The 21521-nt window shown below is 35.0% G+C and overlaps 1 protein-coding gene across 1 annotated transcript in view; it reads left to right on the forward strand.

The window, feature by feature from the left end:
* Positions 1 to 21521, forward strand: part of LOC129744696 (protein N-terminal asparagine amidohydrolase) — a 135069-nt gene that overhangs the window by 107590 nt on the left and 5958 nt on the right. Inside the window, exons 3-7 of the mRNA XM_055737347.1 lie at positions 858 to 1038; positions 1224 to 1353; positions 1460 to 1642; positions 18540 to 18748; positions 18809 to 18970. Coding sequence (XP_055593322.1) covers positions 916 to 1038; positions 1224 to 1353; positions 1460 to 1642; positions 18540 to 18748; positions 18809 to 18970 — 807 coding nt within the window. The 5' untranslated portion in view covers positions 858 to 915. The remainder of the gene's footprint in view (positions 1 to 857; positions 1039 to 1223; positions 1354 to 1459; positions 1643 to 18539; positions 18749 to 18808; positions 18971 to 21521) is intronic.

The raw sequence follows: 21521 nt of genomic DNA on the forward strand, positions 1-21521 counted from the left end.
CCGCCTTAGCAACTTTTTTTCAAAACGTTTGTTGTTCAAGCCCTTTGACCGAAATTCGCTGATTTTCCTGCGAATGGTTAAAAAGAAGCCTAATAATCATTCTACCTTTGAAAACGATTGAAATTTTGGAAAATTTTGCGAGTTATGAACTATTTTATGAGGAGAGAAAATTACATCAGATAATGGATCCTTAAAGTTTTTGTTTGTTTTGTTTACTATTATGGGATTTTGCTTGCTATAAATGAACAAAAGGTCTCGAAAGTGTTGATACACTTAGACGCATCATAAGGTTTGTGCCAAACATTGTAATTTTCGAAATATTGAAAGTGTCCGTTTTACCTGCTGTGTCCGTCTTACCCGACTTTCCCCTACTCGATAAACATTACTGTTTACAGGCGACGATATAAACTCAGTAAAATGAGGGTTCTTTGATGGAACAATGATTTGAAATTTGAATATTATAGTTTACCGGAATGGTGTCGCATAATAAAGCTTTTTCAGAACAAGTCCACTTGTGTTGGGAAAAAGTGGTAGAAATTCTGTCACTTTTTGCACATTTTGAATATTTTGCCATGCAAAAACATTTTCAAGATATGCGGCCTTCAAATTTTTTAACAACACGTGTTGTAGTTTCGCATGCTGTGATGCAAAAATAGCAATATTTCTATCACATGCGACTAAAATAGAAACAATGCTGTAAAAAAATACAACGCCCAAAGATCTTGAAAGCATTTTTGCATGGTAAAATTTTCAAAATGTCAAAATTTCTACAACTTTTTCCCAACACCAGTGAACTTGCTGTCATATCATGAAAAATGTTTCTCAAACACATTTTTTTCATTTTTGTTTTTCAACAGATCAGCCATCCTGGACGGTTCCGGTAACTGGAGCTAGGCAGCAGCAGCAGCAACAGTAATGGTGCTGGTGTTAAATGGCGTCCTCCAGGACGAGTGTCCCATGGACACCAACTCACTTTTCGCGCAACATCCGGTCTACCGGGATACGGCTACTCAGTTCCTATCGATTCCGACCAAAACGGTGAGTATTACAGTTAATTGTTTTTTTTTCTTTCGGAGAATCCGTTTGATGTTGAAAACGGGATGGTTTTATTTATTATTTGTTCTAGTTTTTATTCTTTCTTTCAATACTTTCAGTAAATCATTGGGAATTAATAATTGATTGACCAATAATGACTGTGTTTTTATTTGCTCGGAAATTTTCAGGTCGGAGCACCGGGTCTTCTGTACGTGTGTCAACGAGAAATGGCAGCGGTAGCGCCCCATGACAAAAATGTAAATATAATTGGATCGGACGACGCAACCACCTGTGTGATTGTTGTGGTGCGGCATTCAGGTAAAAAACACTAACATTTAACATTTAAATCCAGGAAGCATTTAGTAGAATTTTCATGAATTTTGAAATATGTAACTTTTAAATAATTAAAATCCACATCTAACAGGTTCCGGTGCGGTGGCCTTGGCACATCTCGATGGCAACGGGACAGACGAAGCCGTCTCGACTATGGTGGCTCGGGTTCAGGAGCTGGCTTTTGGGTATCCGGAGGGTCGCATCGAGCTGCAGCTGATCGGAGGCTTCAAGGATAGCACTGGGTTCGCGGAGGACCTGTTTAGTAATATTATGCGTAAGTATGGAAAAAGAGTCTCGGTCGAGCATTCAACGAGTGCGCTTCGTCTTTCGGTTTGCGGCGGCATGGGTACGCGAGTGTTCATTTCGTGTGTATTGAGTTTGACTCGCGAAGGAAAAGGAAGTATCGGATTATTAGGTTCCTCAATGAAATCGAATAATTTAAAACATCCGAAGTAAATTCGTGGAGTGCCGCAGTGTTTGGTGCCAGTAGTATCAATGCCATGTTATTGAAATGTGGGGTGGAGTGTAAATGAAATCTTTGGCGTCGATTTCAGTAAAAACCAAACCAAATTACAGCACGACATCAACTGAGTGATAGTGTGGGAGGTTCCAACACAATGAGTTTAATGGTCATGTGGGTTTTTTTTTTCTATCACAGACGTAGAAGTGGGAAAATTTAAAAGTAAAAAGTCTAAAGTTTTAGTCAGAAGTGCATGTGTGAAGGGTGGAGGAATCGAACATTGTTGGTGTGTTTGAACGTGGATGTGTTGGGGAGAAAGTGTTTGGTGGAATACTGGAATCATTCTAAGAGCTAACAGCCGTAACATGTTCGAACATGATGAGCGTGGTGTGGATTGTAGTTTGCATTCCCAGATCGGCGAAGATAGACGAAACAGGATATCGGTGAGACGTTTCCAATTTTTTTTATCTCCTTAATAATGACCGAGAATTATTATCCACGCTGGGTGACGTGGTGTGCGATTTCGATTACTATAACGTTGGTGCATAATCAATCAATCATCTTTAATGAATAAAATTGAATCCCATACCGTGTTAAATTTTGGCAATCCTTAAATCATATTTCATTTTTAGGATCCATAGTGTCATATTATGTTATTTTATAATAATCATAGTATCATGTAACAATTTTTTTCACAGCAAAGTATATTGTGATCAACTAAAGTTATCATATCATCAGCATAAAATTTTCAGAATCCAATAACCGTTTTTCTTGAAAAGTTCGAAAAAGTCTCCCTGGCTGGTGGCAGCTTTTTTGCATCAAAGCAAGCGTTGCGAAACAGCATAGAGAAACGAGAGCCGAGAAGTTGCTTTATATTATATCTTCACTCTCTCTTTTACTCTTTTAGTTCTACCCGACGAAAAATGAACACTCTTGTATATGCATGTATTTAGGTAGTATCGTTTTTTTACAGTACCGTTCAAATAACTTGCTCTCAATGAACATTTAAAATAAATTTTTATTTTGAGTAGTTACAGATGTTTTACGATCAAATTGCATATCAACAAAAAACTTTGAAGATTAACTTTTGCAAAACAATTCCATTGCAAATATTGTTAATGCATAAAAGTAAATCACAAATTATTATTTTAAATGTTCAATGAAAAAGGCACTATATATTTTATGATCACCACCACATATTCGAAATTCGATTACTTGAACTTGAAACTATATTAACTGTTTTCAGTATTTTTCAGTGTTTGACCCTCAAACAATATTAATAACATGCCTATTTAAATTCTATAATTCAAAGCATATTATTATCTCGGAATCCAATCGGTACTATCGTTATTTTTGTTTTTCAGATCATCAAATTCATCACGATTGAAAATTAAAATAATTAAATGTGCTGGTTTTCAGATAAGCAGAAGCAGCGGATCCATATCATAACATCAAAACTGAAATATATAACCTCTTTGATTTCCAGTTGAAGCAACAAGAAATTGATTGGTTGTCATAGTCTCGTCTTATTATTAGTTATACAGCTTGAATTGAAGTTTTAATTTTCCAAAGTTGACCAACTTTTCATTTCAGATCTTGTTCGCCTGGATTTAGAATGTTCAGCCTTTAAATTTTCTTGTATTCAACAGATTATAAAATAAATAGTTTGTTGGTAATTGAATGTTTCATTAACTATATTTTGATCTTTTTTTCAGGAAAACCATCTTATTTTTATATCATATTCTTATTTCATATTATATTATTATATTATGCTATATTGGTTTCTATTATATTGTATTATGTTATATTTTGTTAAATTATTTTATTTTTTTATATATTAATGCACATTTAATGAGCGAAAAATGGGTTGGGGCATCAGGGTATCCTTGTTTTGCAAAAGGAGCGGGTAGCAGTATGTGCTTGTTACCTGTTTCAAATACTGAACGTTTCTCAATTTATGTCAAGGGAATTTGGCATGGTTGAGAAAAAGATCTTATTTGATTACTTTTTGTAAAATAAGGACGCACTCTTTTTTCGGAAGCCTTGGGGGCGGGATTATAATTTACATGCTATCTTGGTTAGTCATCAATATGGTTTTAGCTTCTCGAGGCTTCTCCACTTATACCCTGGATACCGTAAGTGCCTCTGCTTGCGATTCTATTCCCTTAAAAGTCTCATTGAAGGGTTACGACTGTGTTGCGTGGTAGCCAAGATGGACGCGTGGGTTTTTTTCTTGGCCATAACCGCGGCGCTGCCGCAAACCCAAGGTGGATTCATACATACATACATACATACATTATGCGTAAGTATGGAAAAATGCATATCAAAACGAAAATTTCGTTATTCAAGTTCCAAATTGGTCCTTCTGGAACCAAAGGGTTCAGTTACGATTCATTGGAAAGCACATCGTTTCAAAATATGACAAATACGCCTAAAACCTACATGTACATAGATATTAGACTGAGTCGATTTGGGGTCCTTTTGGAATTTCTCAAACCCTGGGGTCTTAAAAGCTTCGTCTTGGTCCAAAACTCATCCACGATTTTTTGCAAATTTTTTAAGTAACGTTTACATGAGTAAATTTGAACTTTTAAGTTTGTATGGGAAAATTGAATATTTTGTACTGAAAAATCAACATCAATTTTTTACGTCTGTGGAACCGAGCCAGCTGATGGTTTATGTGCCAATTTATAAAATTCCTAAAGGAAATTTTCCGCTGAACTACTTTGTCCAAGACCGTAACATCGTATCTTATTACGAAAAAAAGTTATTTTTGGCCGAAGCTTTTTAGACCCCAGGGTTTGAGAAATTCCAAAATGACCCCAAATCGACTCAGTCTAATAGATATGGTTAAACAGTAATTGTAGAGCTTTTAATATTCATTATAAGATCGAAACGAGTTCCACAGAGAAAATTGCTTGTGCTGATTACTCAGTCAAATGTGAACTTTGATTGCTCCTGTCCAACTTTCAATAATGCCTTTCGTTCGTTTGGCTCGCAGATATTTCAAATTCCATATTTTGGTACCAATTATTTTGTGCTGCATATAAAAATCATCCCCCCTTTCCTACTGTCCACGAAGATAGGAACAATCACTTTTTCCCCTAAGGGCTTTGAGAGGAGCACAGGAAGAAAACGGTTTTCGGATACTGGACAGTGAAAACAAATCCAAATTGATGAGAAAGGATAGCATTTCACCCCTTAGCATCACACACCAAGGTGCGATCAGTCTTGATTCCAGCAAGCAAGCAAGCAACCAGGGAAACTGACCAAAATTTTTAATACTAATGAACGGAAATTCCCCTGCTCCTGAATCATTTTCCGTACCACTTCCGACGAACGTTGTTATCGAATTTGTTACGCTAGCTGATGCCATCGATGATAAAATAGGACTTCTAGTTTGTGGTATGGCGCAAATTGAAGAATATGTGGGATAAAACAAGATTATCGAATTGCCAAACATGTGCGCATTTTTCATTTTGGATCTTGGCACCCCTTTAGGACATGTGGTTTGGGAAACTAGGTGTATTCTTACAGCCGCTCTCTAGTGCAAGGACGTTTTTGTGGGAATTTGTGGGAAATTTCTGAGGTATGAGGACAGGTATATGAAACATTGCCAATTATTTTGAACTGAGACCGGGGTTGATTCGAGGATACAGGAAAATATTTCAATCCCTAATTGATGTATCAGCTTCGTCTGGTATGGTGATCTTCTATTTTTAAGGTGTTAATTTTTCGTTTACATACATGAAATATGTTTGAAGACCAAATAATCAATTCCCAATAAATATGCACCACATTTTTCTTTTCCTTGTATGATGAGCAGCAATTAAATGTGTATTAAACGAATACTATTTTTACATTATCTTTTGAACAGTCCTCCTGCAGAGTAAAGATTTCTATTAGAACATGGAACGAAACAAAAAGAAAAACGTCTTCGGAAACATACTCGTGTTTTTGAGTAATACTGCTTCTTTCTTATTCTGTTATGTAGAGGCAAATTATCTATTTGATTTCAGTTCTTATTTTCAATTTGTTGTGTGTCTTTAAAGTAAGCTGTGTTTAAAATATATAAATATCTTATATATGGTCGGGATTCGACCACACCGAACTGAACGCCATAATCATTTTTTCGAAACACTTGAACTTCATGTGCAAATATTTTCAACTAGAAACAAAATCTTTGATGTTTATGAACTAGAATCAATAGTTTATAATTCAAGGAATTCATTTTAATCATTCGTATTAGGTTTTGCGATCTAGGATATGAATAACTCGAGATTTAGTTTCTGTTGTTTTTAAATTTTCTAATGGCGCTCAGTTCGGTCTGGTCGAAGGCCGGCCATATAAAAATGGAAGCGTTTTCTTTGTAACGCCATCACGTATAAACGGACGGCCGGAATGAAGTGAAATTTGGTATCCGAGGGTTTTTTGGGAGATGGTTTGTATAATAGTATCGAGAATCTCACTTTTGATGGAAAGGGGATCCCAATCAAAATCAACTTGAAATGGAACACAACTCGAACAATTTTATGAAGATTTTCATGAAAATTGATTCACGAGCACGAAGAAGTTAAAAACGTTTAGATGATGTTAAACATTTTACAACGATTCATTAGGTAAAAGGAAAAACGAAGTTTACCGAGTCAGCTAGTAGAAAATGAAAAGAGATACAGCGAGAAAGAAGAAATAGATTAAATGAAAATCATAAATAGACAGATAACCATGATAAAGACAAGTAAATGAACCATGAACAAAATTAATAAATCCTACCTCTCCATAATCAGTATGGAGAGGTAGGAAGACATTACAATTGTATGGAGCTAGAAAAAAAAAGGAAGGACAGCGGTAAAATATGAAGAGAGACCCTGAGAAAAAAAAACAGAGATGAGACATAGGAAAGGCTATGATTCCTGATCAGAGATCAAAGATGAGGAATAAGATTTGCGAAATGAAAGATGAGATAAAGTACAATGAGGCATGAAAGATAAAGAAATTAGGGTGGAGAGAAGATAAATAAGGGATGAGAAATGAAAGATGTTGGGATGGGAGTTGAGAGATGAGAGATAAGAGATGATAAATGAAAGATGATGGGAGTTGAGAGATGAGAGATAAGAGATAAGAGATAAGAGATAAGAGATAAGAGATAAGAGATAAGAGATAAGAGATAAGAGATAAGAGATAAGAGATAAGAGATAAGAGATAAGAGATAAGAGATAAGAGATAAAAGATAAGAGATAAGAGATAAGAGATAAGAGATAAGAGATAAGAGATCAGAGATAAGAGATAAGAGATAAGAGATAAGAGATAAGAGATAAGAGATAAGAGATAAGAGATAAGAGATAAGAGATAAGAGATAAGAGATAAGAGATAAGAGATAAGAGAGAAGAGATAAGAGATAAGAGATAAGAGATAAGAGATAAGAGATAAGAGATAAGATATAAGAGATAAGAGATAAGAGATAAGAGATAAGAGATGAGAGATGAAAGATGGAAGATAACAGATGGCAGATGAGAGATGAGAGATGAGAAATGGGGGATGAGAGATAAGAGATAAGGCGAGAGAGATAAGAGATGAAAAATAAGAAATGAAAGATGGAAGATGAAAGATGAGAGATGAGAGATGAGCGATGAGAAATGAATGATGAGAGATGAGGGATTACAGATGTAGGATGAGAGATGAGAGATGAGAGATGAAAGATAAGAGATGATAGATAAGGAATGGAAGACGAGAGATGAGGAATGAGATAGGAGAGACCAGAAATCAGAGATCAGAGATAAGGAGATAAGAGATGAGAAATGAGAGATAACAGATAAGAGATAAGAAATACGAGATGAGAGATGAGGGTTGAAAAATGAGAAATAATTAATGAGAGATGACGAAAAGAGATGAAAAATCAGAGATTAGAGATGAGAGATCAGAGATTAGAGATCAAAGAAGAGAGATGAGGGATGAGAGAAGAGAAATAAGAAATGAGAGTTATGGAACAAGGGATGAAAGATATGAAATAAAGGATGAGACATGAAAGATGAAAGATGAGAAATGAGAAATGAGAGATGAGAGATGAAAGATGAAAGATGAGAGATGAGACATGAGAGATGAGATTTGAGAGATGTGAGTTGAGAGATGAGAGATAAGAATTGAGAGATATGAAATGAAAGATGAGAGCAATGTTCCGAAAATCACTCGGTATAAACGCTCATGATAGGTTTCTTGTTGGAAAATTTCAAAGCCGAATGCTGCTGCCTGTAGTTCCCTAGAGAGTCGGCAGAGCGACAATGCGAGGTCAATGTAAATAAGATTCAAAAGCGAGAGCTGATTCCCATCAAAGTCGATCTCTCAAGCTCACTGCCTGGTGTATCAGAAGTGATTGAGACAATTACTGATACAATATCCAATTCGAAAATCCACTCACTCACTCACTCAAACTCAATCAATGCGGCCTTGCATCGGTTCATACTGCCTGCGTACTTTCTGCCATAACGTACATACATACTGCCTGCGTGTTTGAATGGCTATTTTTGTCCCCCCCAAACAACAGCAACAACAAAGCAAGATGTATCAGGCAGACAGCATTCAATCATCGATCAGTAAACGAGTGAGTGAGTGAGTGAGTGAGCAAGGAAAGTTATTGAATGAAAAAAGAAACAGAAAGTCAGGTAGCTCCTCACTCAGTTGAGAATTCCAACTGGAGAAGAAACGTCTCTCTGTCAAATCTTATTTCTCTGATTCTAGGAGCAGCGCTGTCGAACACAATCTTTGCCCCGCTAGGAGATAAACCAACCGAAAATTTAGGTTTTGTTTTCGCTGTTGAAAACATTTCAGTGTCTTTCATGAGAATTGAGTGATTTTCGGAACATTGGATGAGAGACAAGAAATGAGAGATGGATGAAAGAATGAAAGTTTGAGAGAAATGATGGATGAGAGAAACCATAGATGAGAGATGAGAGGTGACAAATGAGAGATGAGAGATAAGAAGAGAGAAAAGAAAGAAAAACATGAGAGATGAGAGATGAGTGATGAGAGATAACAAATTAGAGATGAGAGATGAGAAATGAGATGAAAGATAAGGGATAAGAGATGAAATGAGAGATGAGAGAAGAGAAATAAGAAATGAGAGATGAGAGATGAGAATTGAGAGATGAGAAATGAGAGATTAGATTCGGGACTTGAGAGATGAGAGATGAGAGATGAGAGATAAGAAATGAGAGATGAGAAATGAGAGATAGGAAATGAAAGATGAGAGATAAGATGAGAGATGACAGATGAGAGATGAGCGATGAGAGATGTGAGATGTGAGATGAGAGTTGAGATATGAAAGATGAGAGATAAGAAAAGAGAGAAAAAAATGAGGGATGAAAGATAAGTGATGAGAGATTAGAGATGAGCGATAAAAGATTAAAGATGAGGGATTAGAGATGGGATTTGAGAGATGGGAGAAGATAGATGAGAGATAAGAGTTGAGAGATAATAGATTAGAGATGAGAGATGAGATAAGAGATAAGAGATGAGAGATGAGAGATGGGAGATGAAAGATGAGAGATGAGAATTGAGAGATGAGAGATGAGAATTGAGAGATGAGAGATAAAAAAAGAGAGATGAGAAAAGAGAGATAAGAAAAGAGAGATAAGAAATGAGAGATGAGAGAAGAGAGATAATCAATGAGAGATGAGAAATAAGAGATGAAAGATGAGAGCTGAGCGATGACAGATAAGCTGTAACAAATGAGAGATAAGGGATGGGAGATGAGAGATGAGAGATGAGAGATGAGAGATGAGAGATGAGAGATGAGAGATGAGAGATGAGAGATGAGAGATGAGAGATGAGAGATGAGAGATGAGAGATGAGAGATGAGAGATGAGAGATGAGAGATGAGAGATGAGAGATGATAGATGAGAGATAAGAAATGAAATACCAGGGTTGAGAAATGAGAGATGAGAAATGAAACATGAGAGATGGGAGACATTAAACCAGAGTTTGGAGAAGATATATAGGAAATGAGAAATGTGGGATGATGGGAGATGTGAGATAAGCTTTGAGAGATGAGCCTAGAAAAAAAATGATGTAAGATGTAAGATGAGTGATTAGAATCGAGAGTAAAATAATGAGAGATCACGAGAAATGAGGGATGAGAAATGATTAATCAATTATAAAAAATGAAGAATGAGAGATTGGAATGATTGGAGAAACGGAAATGAGAGACGAGGGATCCGAGAGCAGATTCCAGCGATCATAAACCAAAGATAACATCTGAAAGATAAAAGAAAGAAAGTACTAGCAGATTGATGAGAGATGAGAGATCAAAGATGATGGAAGACATCAGAAAAAATGAGTCATGAAAGAAAAGACATGATAGGGGATGAGATATATGAGATGAATAGTTAAGAAAGAAGAGTTGAAAAAAGAGATATTAGATTTGAAAGATAGGAGACAGGAGATAAGCTACGATAAATGAGAAATATGGCATGAGAATTGAAAGATAAGATATCTGAGATAAGAGTGTTGAGAATTGTCAATGACAGGCGAAATATATTATAGAAGATAATAAATAATTTGCTTGAAATGTTTAAATGCTTAACTTTCTACCAAAATACCTGGAATAATATTTAAAATTGTTAGTTATTCGTTTGTAATTTTTTTGTATAAAATTAAGAAAATAAATAGACAAAAGATTTTTCTAATTTGAGGTGGATAAGATTATTTATTTATTTTTTAATTTTTACTGCATCTCATTTTTTGCATTCACCTTGAGTGATTTTTTTCATTAGGTAAGCTCAATCTTGAATAAATGAGAACTGAGATCAAATCATCAGGATATTTAAAAAAATATTATGCTTACTTTTTTGAAACACTGAATATTAACTAAGGAAAAATGTAATTTAATAGTAAGTTGGGGAAGTAGGCGTTAAATTTATTATTTTTTCGTTGAATGTGCAAATTCAAAACTTTTTCAAATATAATCTCTTTATTTTGCGTAGTCAACTCTCCTCAGTCCAAAAAGAACAACTGTCAATTATCCGGCACTGCAATTTTCAGATAATCACCTCCATCATCCATCGCCGATGTAAAACATTGTGGCTACAAATTAGTCGAACCGTGTAATAACCATTCCCAGCGTCCCTTCAGTCCCTTCCTCGGGCAAGTCACAAGTACAAGGGCTATAAATGTTCAATTAATCCATTCATTGCGTTTGCGGTGTTCTTTCTTGCATTTTCCCTCTTCCACGCACTTTTCCTGCTGCATTCAAAAGGAAAGGCCCTTCCGGCAACATTCCTTCATACATACTTATAGGAAGGGCATTTTATGAAAGATGACCATGTTTGTCTTGCGAAGCCGGTTTCCGAAGAAATGGAACCCCCATCGTTAATTCCATTAGCCTGCCGTTTGTTCTAAGCCGTCCGTTCAATTGCTGATGGTGTCAATGAGAGCTGCTGGACTCAATCAACGCCGGCAGCGCCCTATAAAATTACGATTCATCGCTAAGGGCCCATTGCGAGCTCAATGGACAAATGTTCTTTTAATGCACAATGACGAGAATTATGTCTCAAATTGAATTTTATCTCACCCCACCCACTCTTCACTGGAACTCTTCTAGGTGGAAAGTGCTTTTCGTTGAGACGACGATATTGAGGTTTGAATATTAATTGAATCAATGGCTAGTTAAGTGACCGCCGAGTCTGCTCGCCTTGTTAGACAAATGACTAATAAAAGCGTCCATGGAAGATGTGCATAATTTAATTAAATAATTTTATTCAGCTAAACTGAATCATTTATGTATGTTGTATGTAGGTTTTGGGTTAATGTGAAAACAAATTTACAAAAAAATACTTCAAACTTTATTTATTCCTCCCTTCAGGTTTTTTGGATATTTCGAAGGGGGTGTAGACAAAAGAAGAAATTTATATTTGTTCCAGCCCAAATGACCGATGGCATGAAACAATATGTGCATGGTATAAAAAGCTGAACGGATAGAAGTTTAAATTCGTTGCCCGATGCCATCTTAAAATCCAATATGGCACTTAACTTCAAAATGTTGTAAATAACTGAAAACCGCATGAAACCCTCCACAATATGGATATTGATTCAAAGGGTAGTAAAAAGTAGATAAAAAATGACTTTATGACGAAAATTTAACAAAAAATGGAATAAATCTTTAAAAAACTTTGAAAACATATACAAAAATATGACCAACTTTATAAAAACAAAACAATAAAAGCAATGACAAAAATATAAATATACTGTAGCAATAATATTTAAAAAAAGCTATGACAATCAAATGACAACAATCTGAAAGAACTATGACAAACTAAAAACTGACAAATGTCAGGAACTTTGAATGAAATACAACAAATGTGGTAAAAAATTAGCCAAAAATATGACAAATATAACAAAATTATGATAAAAATATAAAAAAAAACATTGGACATAAATTTCACCAATATGTAAAAACTATGGAAAATGTAATAAAAATTGAACAAAATTTTGACAAATATGGCAATATTATGACCAAATTTGACAATAAAATGACTAACATCTGACAGAACTTTAATTAGGACAAATATTTAACCAATAATTTACAAATATAACATTATGATAATAAAATATTAAATGAAATCACATAAATTTAACATTAAATTAACCAAAAATATGACAAATGTGCTAGATTATGAAAAAGTTCTCTCATAATTATGACAAAAATCTGTGTAAATTGTGAAGAATGGGATAAACATGTTTCAAAATTATGTCAAAAAAATGGCAAAATGATGACAAAAACGACAGTAAACTGATGAAAAAATTTACGAAATATGATAAATATCCAAAAAAAAAAAAATATTGAAAAATGTTACGAAAAAATTACAAGCGTGAAAAAAATATAACTAAATAATGACGAAATATGACAAAACTATAAGCATGTGATAAATGCTGCTCAGTTGGCAAGTCAGTTGTCTCCGGAGCCGATTTCCGTGAGTTCGAATCCAACAGTAAACATCAAACATAGTTGTATTGAATAAGTTTCCCATGAATTTTCCACAAACTGCATCGTTGATATGATGCATAAGGTTGCCAGAATTTTTTCCACTCCCATCCGGGCTTAGCAATTCCGGGCATTTTTTCAAAAAAACCTGGCAAAATCCGGGCATAGATTTCAATTTTTAAAATAAAAAAACCGGGCAAAATTTAGGTTTTATTCTAGATAAAAGCAAAGAAAAAATGCAACAAAAATGAAATTAATATTTTATTAATGTAATTGCAGACTTCCAAAAACTTTTTGGAACACTTAAATATTTAAAGGTTTATAAAAGTAAATCAGCAAAATTATTTGAAACAACCGTTGATAATTTCCATACCGTTAATCGATTTTGCTGAAACTTACTCAAAAACTTTGATTTTTTTTTGGTTTCTTTGTGAAAATTGTGAAAAAAATCCGGGCAGTATCCGGACTTTTTTCACGATATCCGGGCAATTTTGCATCAAATGCAAGTCCGGATAAAACCGGGCAATCTGGCAAGCTTAATGATGCATAGTCGTGAATGATATGAAGATGATAAAACGACTATAATTGAATACAAGCCACGGAGAAAAAGGGATGAATCATCCGCACAGGATGAAAATCCCAGAAAAAGAAAAGAAAAAAAAAGACTATAATTAATACAAAAAAAAAGTCGAAACTATGAAAAAAAATTTGACAACCAAATAAAAAAAAACTGACAGTACAATGACAATAACATTACAAATGTTAAAATGACAAAATTATGACAATAATTGAAAATAAAATGACAAAAATCTGATAGGACTATAATATAACTTTGTCAATTTTTTGTCATAACCTTGGTTTATTTTTTCAGAGTTTTGTCACATTTTTGTTATAACTTTGTCACATTTGTAAAACTTTTGTCATGGTATTGTCAGATTTCTGTCTTTGTATGCCAAACTTTGTCCTGTTAGTCATTTTTATAAGTTATTATAGTTATCATATGTTTATCACATTTGTCGTATTTTCCATAATGTTTTCAATTTTCTTTTCAATTTTTTTTTTTGAGTTTGGTCATTTTGTAAATTTTTTGTCATTATTTGTCATTTTTTTTAAATATAGTTCTGTCAGATTTTTCCTCATTTTATTGTCAAATTTATGCGATCTATTATATTTTGAATTCAATTTTTTCCTATATTTTGATCATGGCTATGTCATTTTATTGGCAAATTTATCAAATTTTTGCTATATTTTGCTCATATTTTGTCATAATTTTGTCCATATTTTTGTCATTTTCATCATATCTTTCTCAAGTCTTTTTTTATAAAATTGTCATATTTTTTCATATTTTAACAGAATTTTGATATATTTTTATATTAGTTTTATTAAATTTTTGTCATGCGATTTTCAGTAATTTATAATATTTAAGAGTTGAAAGGAAGCCGCCATATTCGATTTTAAAATGGCATACCATAGCTTCAGATGGCGAAATTCTACTTCTACTAATTGAGTCCTTTTACCCCATACCCATCAAATTTTTCAATTTATTCACCTCCCATAACTTTTTTGGGTTGTCGTTACTGCCAGAAAAGTCATTAACAATTTTGGAAGCGATTTGCTCAGTCCTGAATGAGAGCAACGAGTTTTAATTTTGTATGGAAATTTGTATTGAAAAACAAAATTTGTCATTCAAAAATCGCCAGAGATGTACTGAAAGTTTGAAAAAAAAAACAATATAACTTTGGATTTTGAATGTTCCTTGACTCTTGCAGTACATTTCGTGTGAAAAAATCACATACCTAACTCCTAACCCCAGAAAAAAAATTCGCAAATTTACAAAAAAATATATTTTTTGAATTTCAGCATTTTTGACTGCTATTTCAATGAATTTGTTGATTGCAAAAACATTTCATGAATTGATTGTAAGTTCTAGCAAGCAATGCCTGCTATTTTTAAATACTTTTCAATTGATTAAGATTTTTAATTTTAAAACAGTTATAACTTTTTTTATGAAAAATTTACCTTCTTCTCATTTCAGCCATAATTGAAGCTTAAGAATAAGCAAAACCAATAATTAAAAACAAACTTCATTTTCAGCTTATTGGAATTTTATGGGCGATTTCCATACAAATTTTCATACAATATTGATCCGCGTGCAGGAATTGATGCGCTAATTCAGGAATCAACCAAATCATCTCAAATTTTACGCTGATGCTTGGTGACCCAAATGGCATCGAAAAACGTATGGGAGCAAAAAGTCATTTTTTGCAGTGGTCTTATACCCATATTGTGGGTGTCTCATTCAATTATCAGTTATTTAAGGCATTTTGAAGTTAGACGGAAGCCGTCATCTTTAATGTCAAAATGGCGTCAAAATCCATTCTTCGACGTCCTCACAAGGTCCTGCCATTTTAGATTCTGCAAACAAATTTGCAAAGTTTTTTTCACGTGTGACTAATTTTTGCAAAACATCGATGGTTTTTTAAGTGTTGAATCGAGTCGCAATTCGCGTGCATTGTGGCCGGCCTTCAACACCGCATTTGCGAAATTCATCCGGTGAATGAACATTTCGCTTCGCATTTACTATTTTTGTATCCTTATATCGGTGTTTATCCATAAACCGTATTTATGATTCTACTTGGTGGGAACATAAAATTTTTGTTCCTTTAAAAAACACAATATGCCAAAAAAGAATTAAAACGACGATTTAAAAAATGTTGCCTAGAATAGAAATACATATTCTCATAGATTCTTAAGAATAAGAATTCCGTACGTAGATAGATTAAGAATTGAAAATAGGAAAACAAAGTTTTAATTATGGAAACCTCATTCAAAACTGGAAACCCAGATTAAATTTTGAAAAAACCCAAAATTCCAACTTTGAATCCTAACAATATTTAAAAACAGAAATCAGATATAAAATAAACTTTGAAAATACACTTGAAAGTTTCGTTTTTTCGCAACTCATGATGAAAAATGTAAACTGAACAAAAAATAAATAAAACATTCAAGAGTAGTTTAAAATTTGCGTAAATGGTGATTCGGTCAAAATGAGGTCAATATCAACTTGACGTGTTTCTTTAAATTTTTGCATATAAAATAGCCTGAACATCCCTCATTTTGAAGGTGTGTGTGTGTGTGTGTGTGTGTGTGTGTGTGTGTGTGTATGTGTGTGTGTGTGTGTGTGTGTGTGTGTGTGTGTGTGTGTGTGTGTGTGTGTGTGTGTGTGTGTGTGTGTGTGTGTGTGTGTGTGTGTGTGTGTGTGTGTGTGTGTGGTGTGTGTGTGTGTGTGTGTGTGTGTGTGTGTGTGTGTGTGTGTGTGTGTGTGTGTGTGTGTGTGTGTGTGTGTGTGTGTGTGTGTGTGTGTGTGTGTGTGTGTGTGTGTGTGTGTGTGTGTGTGTGTGTGTGTGTGTGTGTGTGTGTGTGTGTGTGTGTGTGTGTGTGTGTGTGTGTGTGTGTGTGTGTGTGTGTGTGTGTGTGTGTGTGTGTGTGTGTGTGTGTGTGTGTGTGTGTGTGTGTGTGTGTGTGTGTGTGTGTGTGTGTGTGTGTGTGTGTGTGTGTGTGTGTGTGTGTGTGTGTGTGTGTGTGTGTGTGTGTCGTGTGTGGTGTGTGTGTGTGTGTGTGTGTGTGTGTGTGTGTGTGTGTGTGTGTGTGTGTGTGTGTGTGTGTGTGTGTGTGTGTGTGTGTGTGTGTGTGTGTGTGTGTGTGTGTGTGTGTGTGTGTGTGTGTGTGTGTGTGTGTGTGTGTGTGTGTGTGTGTGTGTGTGTGTGTGTGTGTGGTGTGTGGGTGTGTGTGTGTGTGTGTGTGTGTGTGGTGTGTGTGTGTGTGTGTGTGTGTGTGTGCGGAAGAAGAGCAGCGTATCAAAATTTTGCTCACGCATCGCGGAAATCCTAGCTTCTCGCACGCTATGTTAGCAAAATCGCTAAAAGTTGCCAAATCACCCGTTACAAATGTAATTTAAGTGTTTGGGGAACGTTTGTCGACAGCCACGAAGTCGAGACGACAAAAAGAGTTGCTGGTCGTTTCAAGCGAAACCCTAACCTCTCTCTCCGAGATGCCGCAAATAAGCTGGGTGTATCGTCTACAACCGTGCATCGAGCCAAAAAACGAGCCGGACTATCGACTTACAAGAAGGTAGTGACACCAAATCGCGATGATAAACAAAATACGACGGCCAAAGCGCGATCCCGGAGGCTGTACACGACGATGCTGACGAAGTTTGACTGCGTGGTAATGGACGATGAAACCTACGTCAAAGCCGACTACAAGCAGTTTCCGGGACAGGAGTTTTATACGGCAAAACGAAGGAGACAGGTAGAAGATATTTTCAAGCACATGAAACTGTTCGCGAAGGAATATCTGGTTTGGCAAGCCATCTGTACCTGTGGCTTGGAAAGCCGCATTTTCATAGCTTCCGGGACTGTCAACCAAGAAATTTGCGTGAAAGAGTGTTTGAATAAACGTCTGCTGCCTTTCCTGAAGAAACACGGTTGTTCCGTACTGTTTTGGCCGGATTTGGCATTTTGCCATTACGGTTAAAAGGCCATGGAGTGGTACGCCGCCAACAACGTGCAGGTGGTTCCCAAGGACAAGAACCCTCCCAACACGCCAAGGCTCCACCCAATTGAGAAATACTGGGCTATTGTCAAGCGGAAACTAAAGAAGACCAAAAAATACTGCAAAGGACGAGCAGCAGTTCAAGGCAAACCGGCTTTCTGCGGCGAAGAAGGTGGACAAGTTGGCTGTACAAAATCTGATGGCAGGGCGTAAGGCTCGGCAATTCGGATTTGGAAAAGCGGAAGCCTAACTGAATGTTTTTCCTGAATTTTGTACTAATTAAACTTGAAAAAGAAATTTAATTTGATTTTTAAATATACGATTTCACCGATTTACACGCGTTTTTCCTTGACCAAATTTTGACCGTATCACCCTTTAATCTAATTCCATATAAGGCTTTCGACGATAAAAAAATGTAATGTTCGGGGTGTTTTTGACTCTTGATTTATTTTCTAAAATATGACCTCAAAATGCAAAATTTCAAACCATGTTTTTTTTTAAATACACACATTTAAGAACTTTCCTTTTTTTTCTGGAACCTTTATTTCGAAATGACATTACGATTTTTGAATAGAGACAAAATTACTTCCCTTTTAACTTACAAAAATAATTAAAAAAAAAGTCAGAAATGAACGCATAGGATCGGTGTCAGACACTTCAATCCCAAAATTCATATGGATTTATGGTTGCATTTTTATTTATCTAAAGTAAAATTTCCCGTTTCGTAGAATTTTCGTTCAAAATTTTGATATACACCCATACCTATAAATATACATAAATGTGTACCCACTAACTGTGACGATGCTGCATCACTTCAATCTGCCATCGAGCGACCATTCCACCGACTCACTGTCATGTAGTAGCGCTAACTGAATGAAAACTGACGATGGCGACCGAGAAAGGTCAATTAGAAAATAATTAAATCAAAAAATTGACTCCAATCAAGCATGGCACTACTTACGGGTGACGATGGCGGTTAATAAATTGGATATCTTGTAGCACTTTCTTTCTTACTCGTGTTTCCATTTGCATTTGGCTTGAAAATTCTAACTTCCGGATTGGTTCCATTCATAAAATTTGTTATAGTGTAGATCTCTGTTTAAGATTAATTTTGATTAACATCTGTGAAGAAAATTCTCGGAAACACCGAACTAAATCTGTTAATTTGATCTTATTTTCCAGAATCCTTCCACAAGCACATCCTGGAGATCGACCTGACCCAGGCCTGCGTCGGAGAGCTGAACACAATCCTGCGCGGAGATGTGCATTGGCCCATCATCTACGGCGTGGGCGTTAACATGAAAACCGGGGAAATATTTCCGGCCACCTTCCCGGACAAGGGTCCGGATCTGCAGCTGCGGATGGCGCGCCATTTTACCGGGGGGCATCAGGTGAGATTAAAATTTTTAGGAATTTTTTTAAAAAATTAAATCCTAATCTTTCATTTTTAGGTCCTGGATATCTACGATTCTACGGTTGGAATGTTGCGGATTGGACCGTTCAATTATGACCCACTGAGGGGTGTGGATCTGTGGCTATCCCAGACCGATGAGTTTATTCTCAAGCATCTTTCCACTAGTCCGGAAGTGGAGCCACCCCACTTTGCGATGCAAGTGAGTTAAATTGGAAGGGCACATTGAAATCCTCATATCGTTTAAATTTTAACTGTTTTGAATACCGATAATTTATAATTATGATAAATTTTTGTCGAAAATCGACTTTCTGAGATAGGCCGGGATTTTTTTTTTCAAGGGAGTTTAACATCCAGAGTCATTCTTCCCTAAAACCGAGATTACGTAAGACAACTGCATTATGTTTTCAAAATGTTTTTTCGTTGTTTTTTTGTGCCACTAAGGGATGTTTTGAGCTTTTGATTTTAAAAATTTAAGTTCATTTAACAACTAAGTTGCAGACCGCAGAACTTTTTGACTTGTGCTTAAAATTACAGCCAAGATTTACTTCGGTTTAGAATTCCTTTATAAATTCCTGAATGTTATACATTTTTATGTTTAAGGCATCATCATTGAAATTTGTATCTTCCTGACTTCCTGTCATTCCCCCTCAGTTGATTTTTGAGGCACCTTTAAATGAATACATATAACTTAAGGTTTCCAGAATTTTGGTAGCACGTATCCGGGCTGGACAGATCCAGTTAATCTATTATATAAAATTCTCTTGTAACGGTGTTTGTAGTACTACTCCTCCGAAATGACCCAAACGATTCGAATGAAATTATTTTTAGAATATTCTGTAGCCATGCGAATCGGTTTATATCGAATAAAAACAACACAAAGTCGCATCAATTGTCCGTAATTATTAAATTTGTAGTTTTTTGAATGAAATGAAAGTCATGGCTTCCATTTTTTCGAGATTTTTTTTTCCTTTGGGCGGTTTGTTTTTCGTCTCCAAGGTCGAGGCGTCGCGACCTGACGTCGTTAGAAGATAGTAACTATGGCATAGCATACTGATCAGTAAGAATATTTTGGCGGGTATTTCTCAACCAAGCATATTTTCAATGCAAGTGGTGGCGATATGATGCCTTGATGTGATTTTTTTTGTTCTTGATTCCTAGCTCACATGGTTATGAATGACGCCTAGATGTGACTCAGGTTGACATTTTGCTGATCGAATAACACATATAATATTTGTTTTGCCAAAATCTGAAATTGAAAAGTCAGGCATCCATTTTTAGAGATTTTCTTTTCTTCGAGGGGTTTGTTTTTCGTCTCCATGGGCGAGGCGTCGCTAGCAAACGTCGTTGCAAGATAATAGTAACCAAAGTATACTATTCATTGATCGCTGGAAAAATTTAAAAATTAGGCGCCTATTTCTCAACCAAGAACCTATATTTCTTATGCACGTTGGGGCGATATGCAACCTTGATGTGTTTTTTCCTTACTTATTTGTACACAGCACATGGTAATAAATGACGCCTAGATGTGAAACGGATTGATATTTTATCGATCGAATCAAAACCATATAAACGATTTTAAATATTAAAACAATTTTTAATTCGTGTTAATTTAAGTAGTAAATTGTTGTCCAAAAGATATGAATTTGGAAATGATAAATAGAAAATAATGACACTTTTTGGACGTTTGAAAATAAGAAATTGGGAAGCTTTACATTCAATTTCGTATAATCCGATACGCCTAGAACGCTGGACACATTAACTGAACGAGAGTCTGTTCTTTGAAATAGATTAGATAGGATTGAAGTTTTTAAAGGCCGAATGAACTTTTTGATTTTTTGCAAACGTAAGTTGAAGTTATCAATAAAATAATCTACTTTTCTATAACAAAAAGTGAGGATATGAATTTTCCGGAAGAATTTTCAATTAAGAAAGTAAACTAGAGCAAGTGCAAACTTTCAACTTTTAAGAAAAGTGTATACATTAATTCTTCATCTAAAAATTGTTGGGCCCAAAAAAACTATCTGATTAAATAAACTCAACTCTTTTTTTTTTTAAATCATTTATCAAAAAACTCTTTACACGTTTACTGTTTGTTTACACACAATTCAAGTACGAACTTAACATGAAAAGTAAGTTTTTGTTTAACATATTTTGGCTACATAGAAGAGACTTTTGGTTCACTTTTTTGATGAAGTTTTTTTGTGGTTGATATTCCAGGGGCAGCAGATTTTTATGATGAAATTTTAATATGACCTGAAAGTATTAAAAGTAATATAAATTCATGTAATTTCTTTGGTGGAATAAGTGAAAACGCGCCATTTAGCAATGAAACATCTACAATTCAAGAATTGTATCTCCAAAATGGCCAGAAAGTATATCCCGAGTGTTGAGTCTGAAGCGGATATTCAAAATTATTATAAAGGTCTTTGTAAATCAAGGTCTTTTGGTTCAACAGCATTCAGTGAAATTGAAGTACCAAGCATTAATTTATTCCGGAGAAAACTAAGTATATATCAATGAAAGTTGATAAAACAGACAAACAAGAACAAGTATTAAATTCATTTTAAAGTCTTTTCAATGACGCATCTGAAAAAGACCTATGTGTTATCACTTGCCCCAATAAATGATACAAATGTATACTTCGATATTTCTTTTTGTCAACATAACTAATATTTTTTTGAAAATATGATTTTTTTCAGAAAATATGAAAGTTGAACTGTGGTGATATTCGTTTGCATTTGCCCCTATGA

Source organism: Uranotaenia lowii, chromosome 2 (genome assembly GCF_029784155.1).
Source record: "Uranotaenia lowii strain MFRU-FL chromosome 2, ASM2978415v1, whole genome shotgun sequence".
In the NCBI taxonomy this organism is placed as follows: domain Eukaryota; kingdom Metazoa; phylum Arthropoda; class Insecta; order Diptera; family Culicidae; genus Uranotaenia; species Uranotaenia lowii.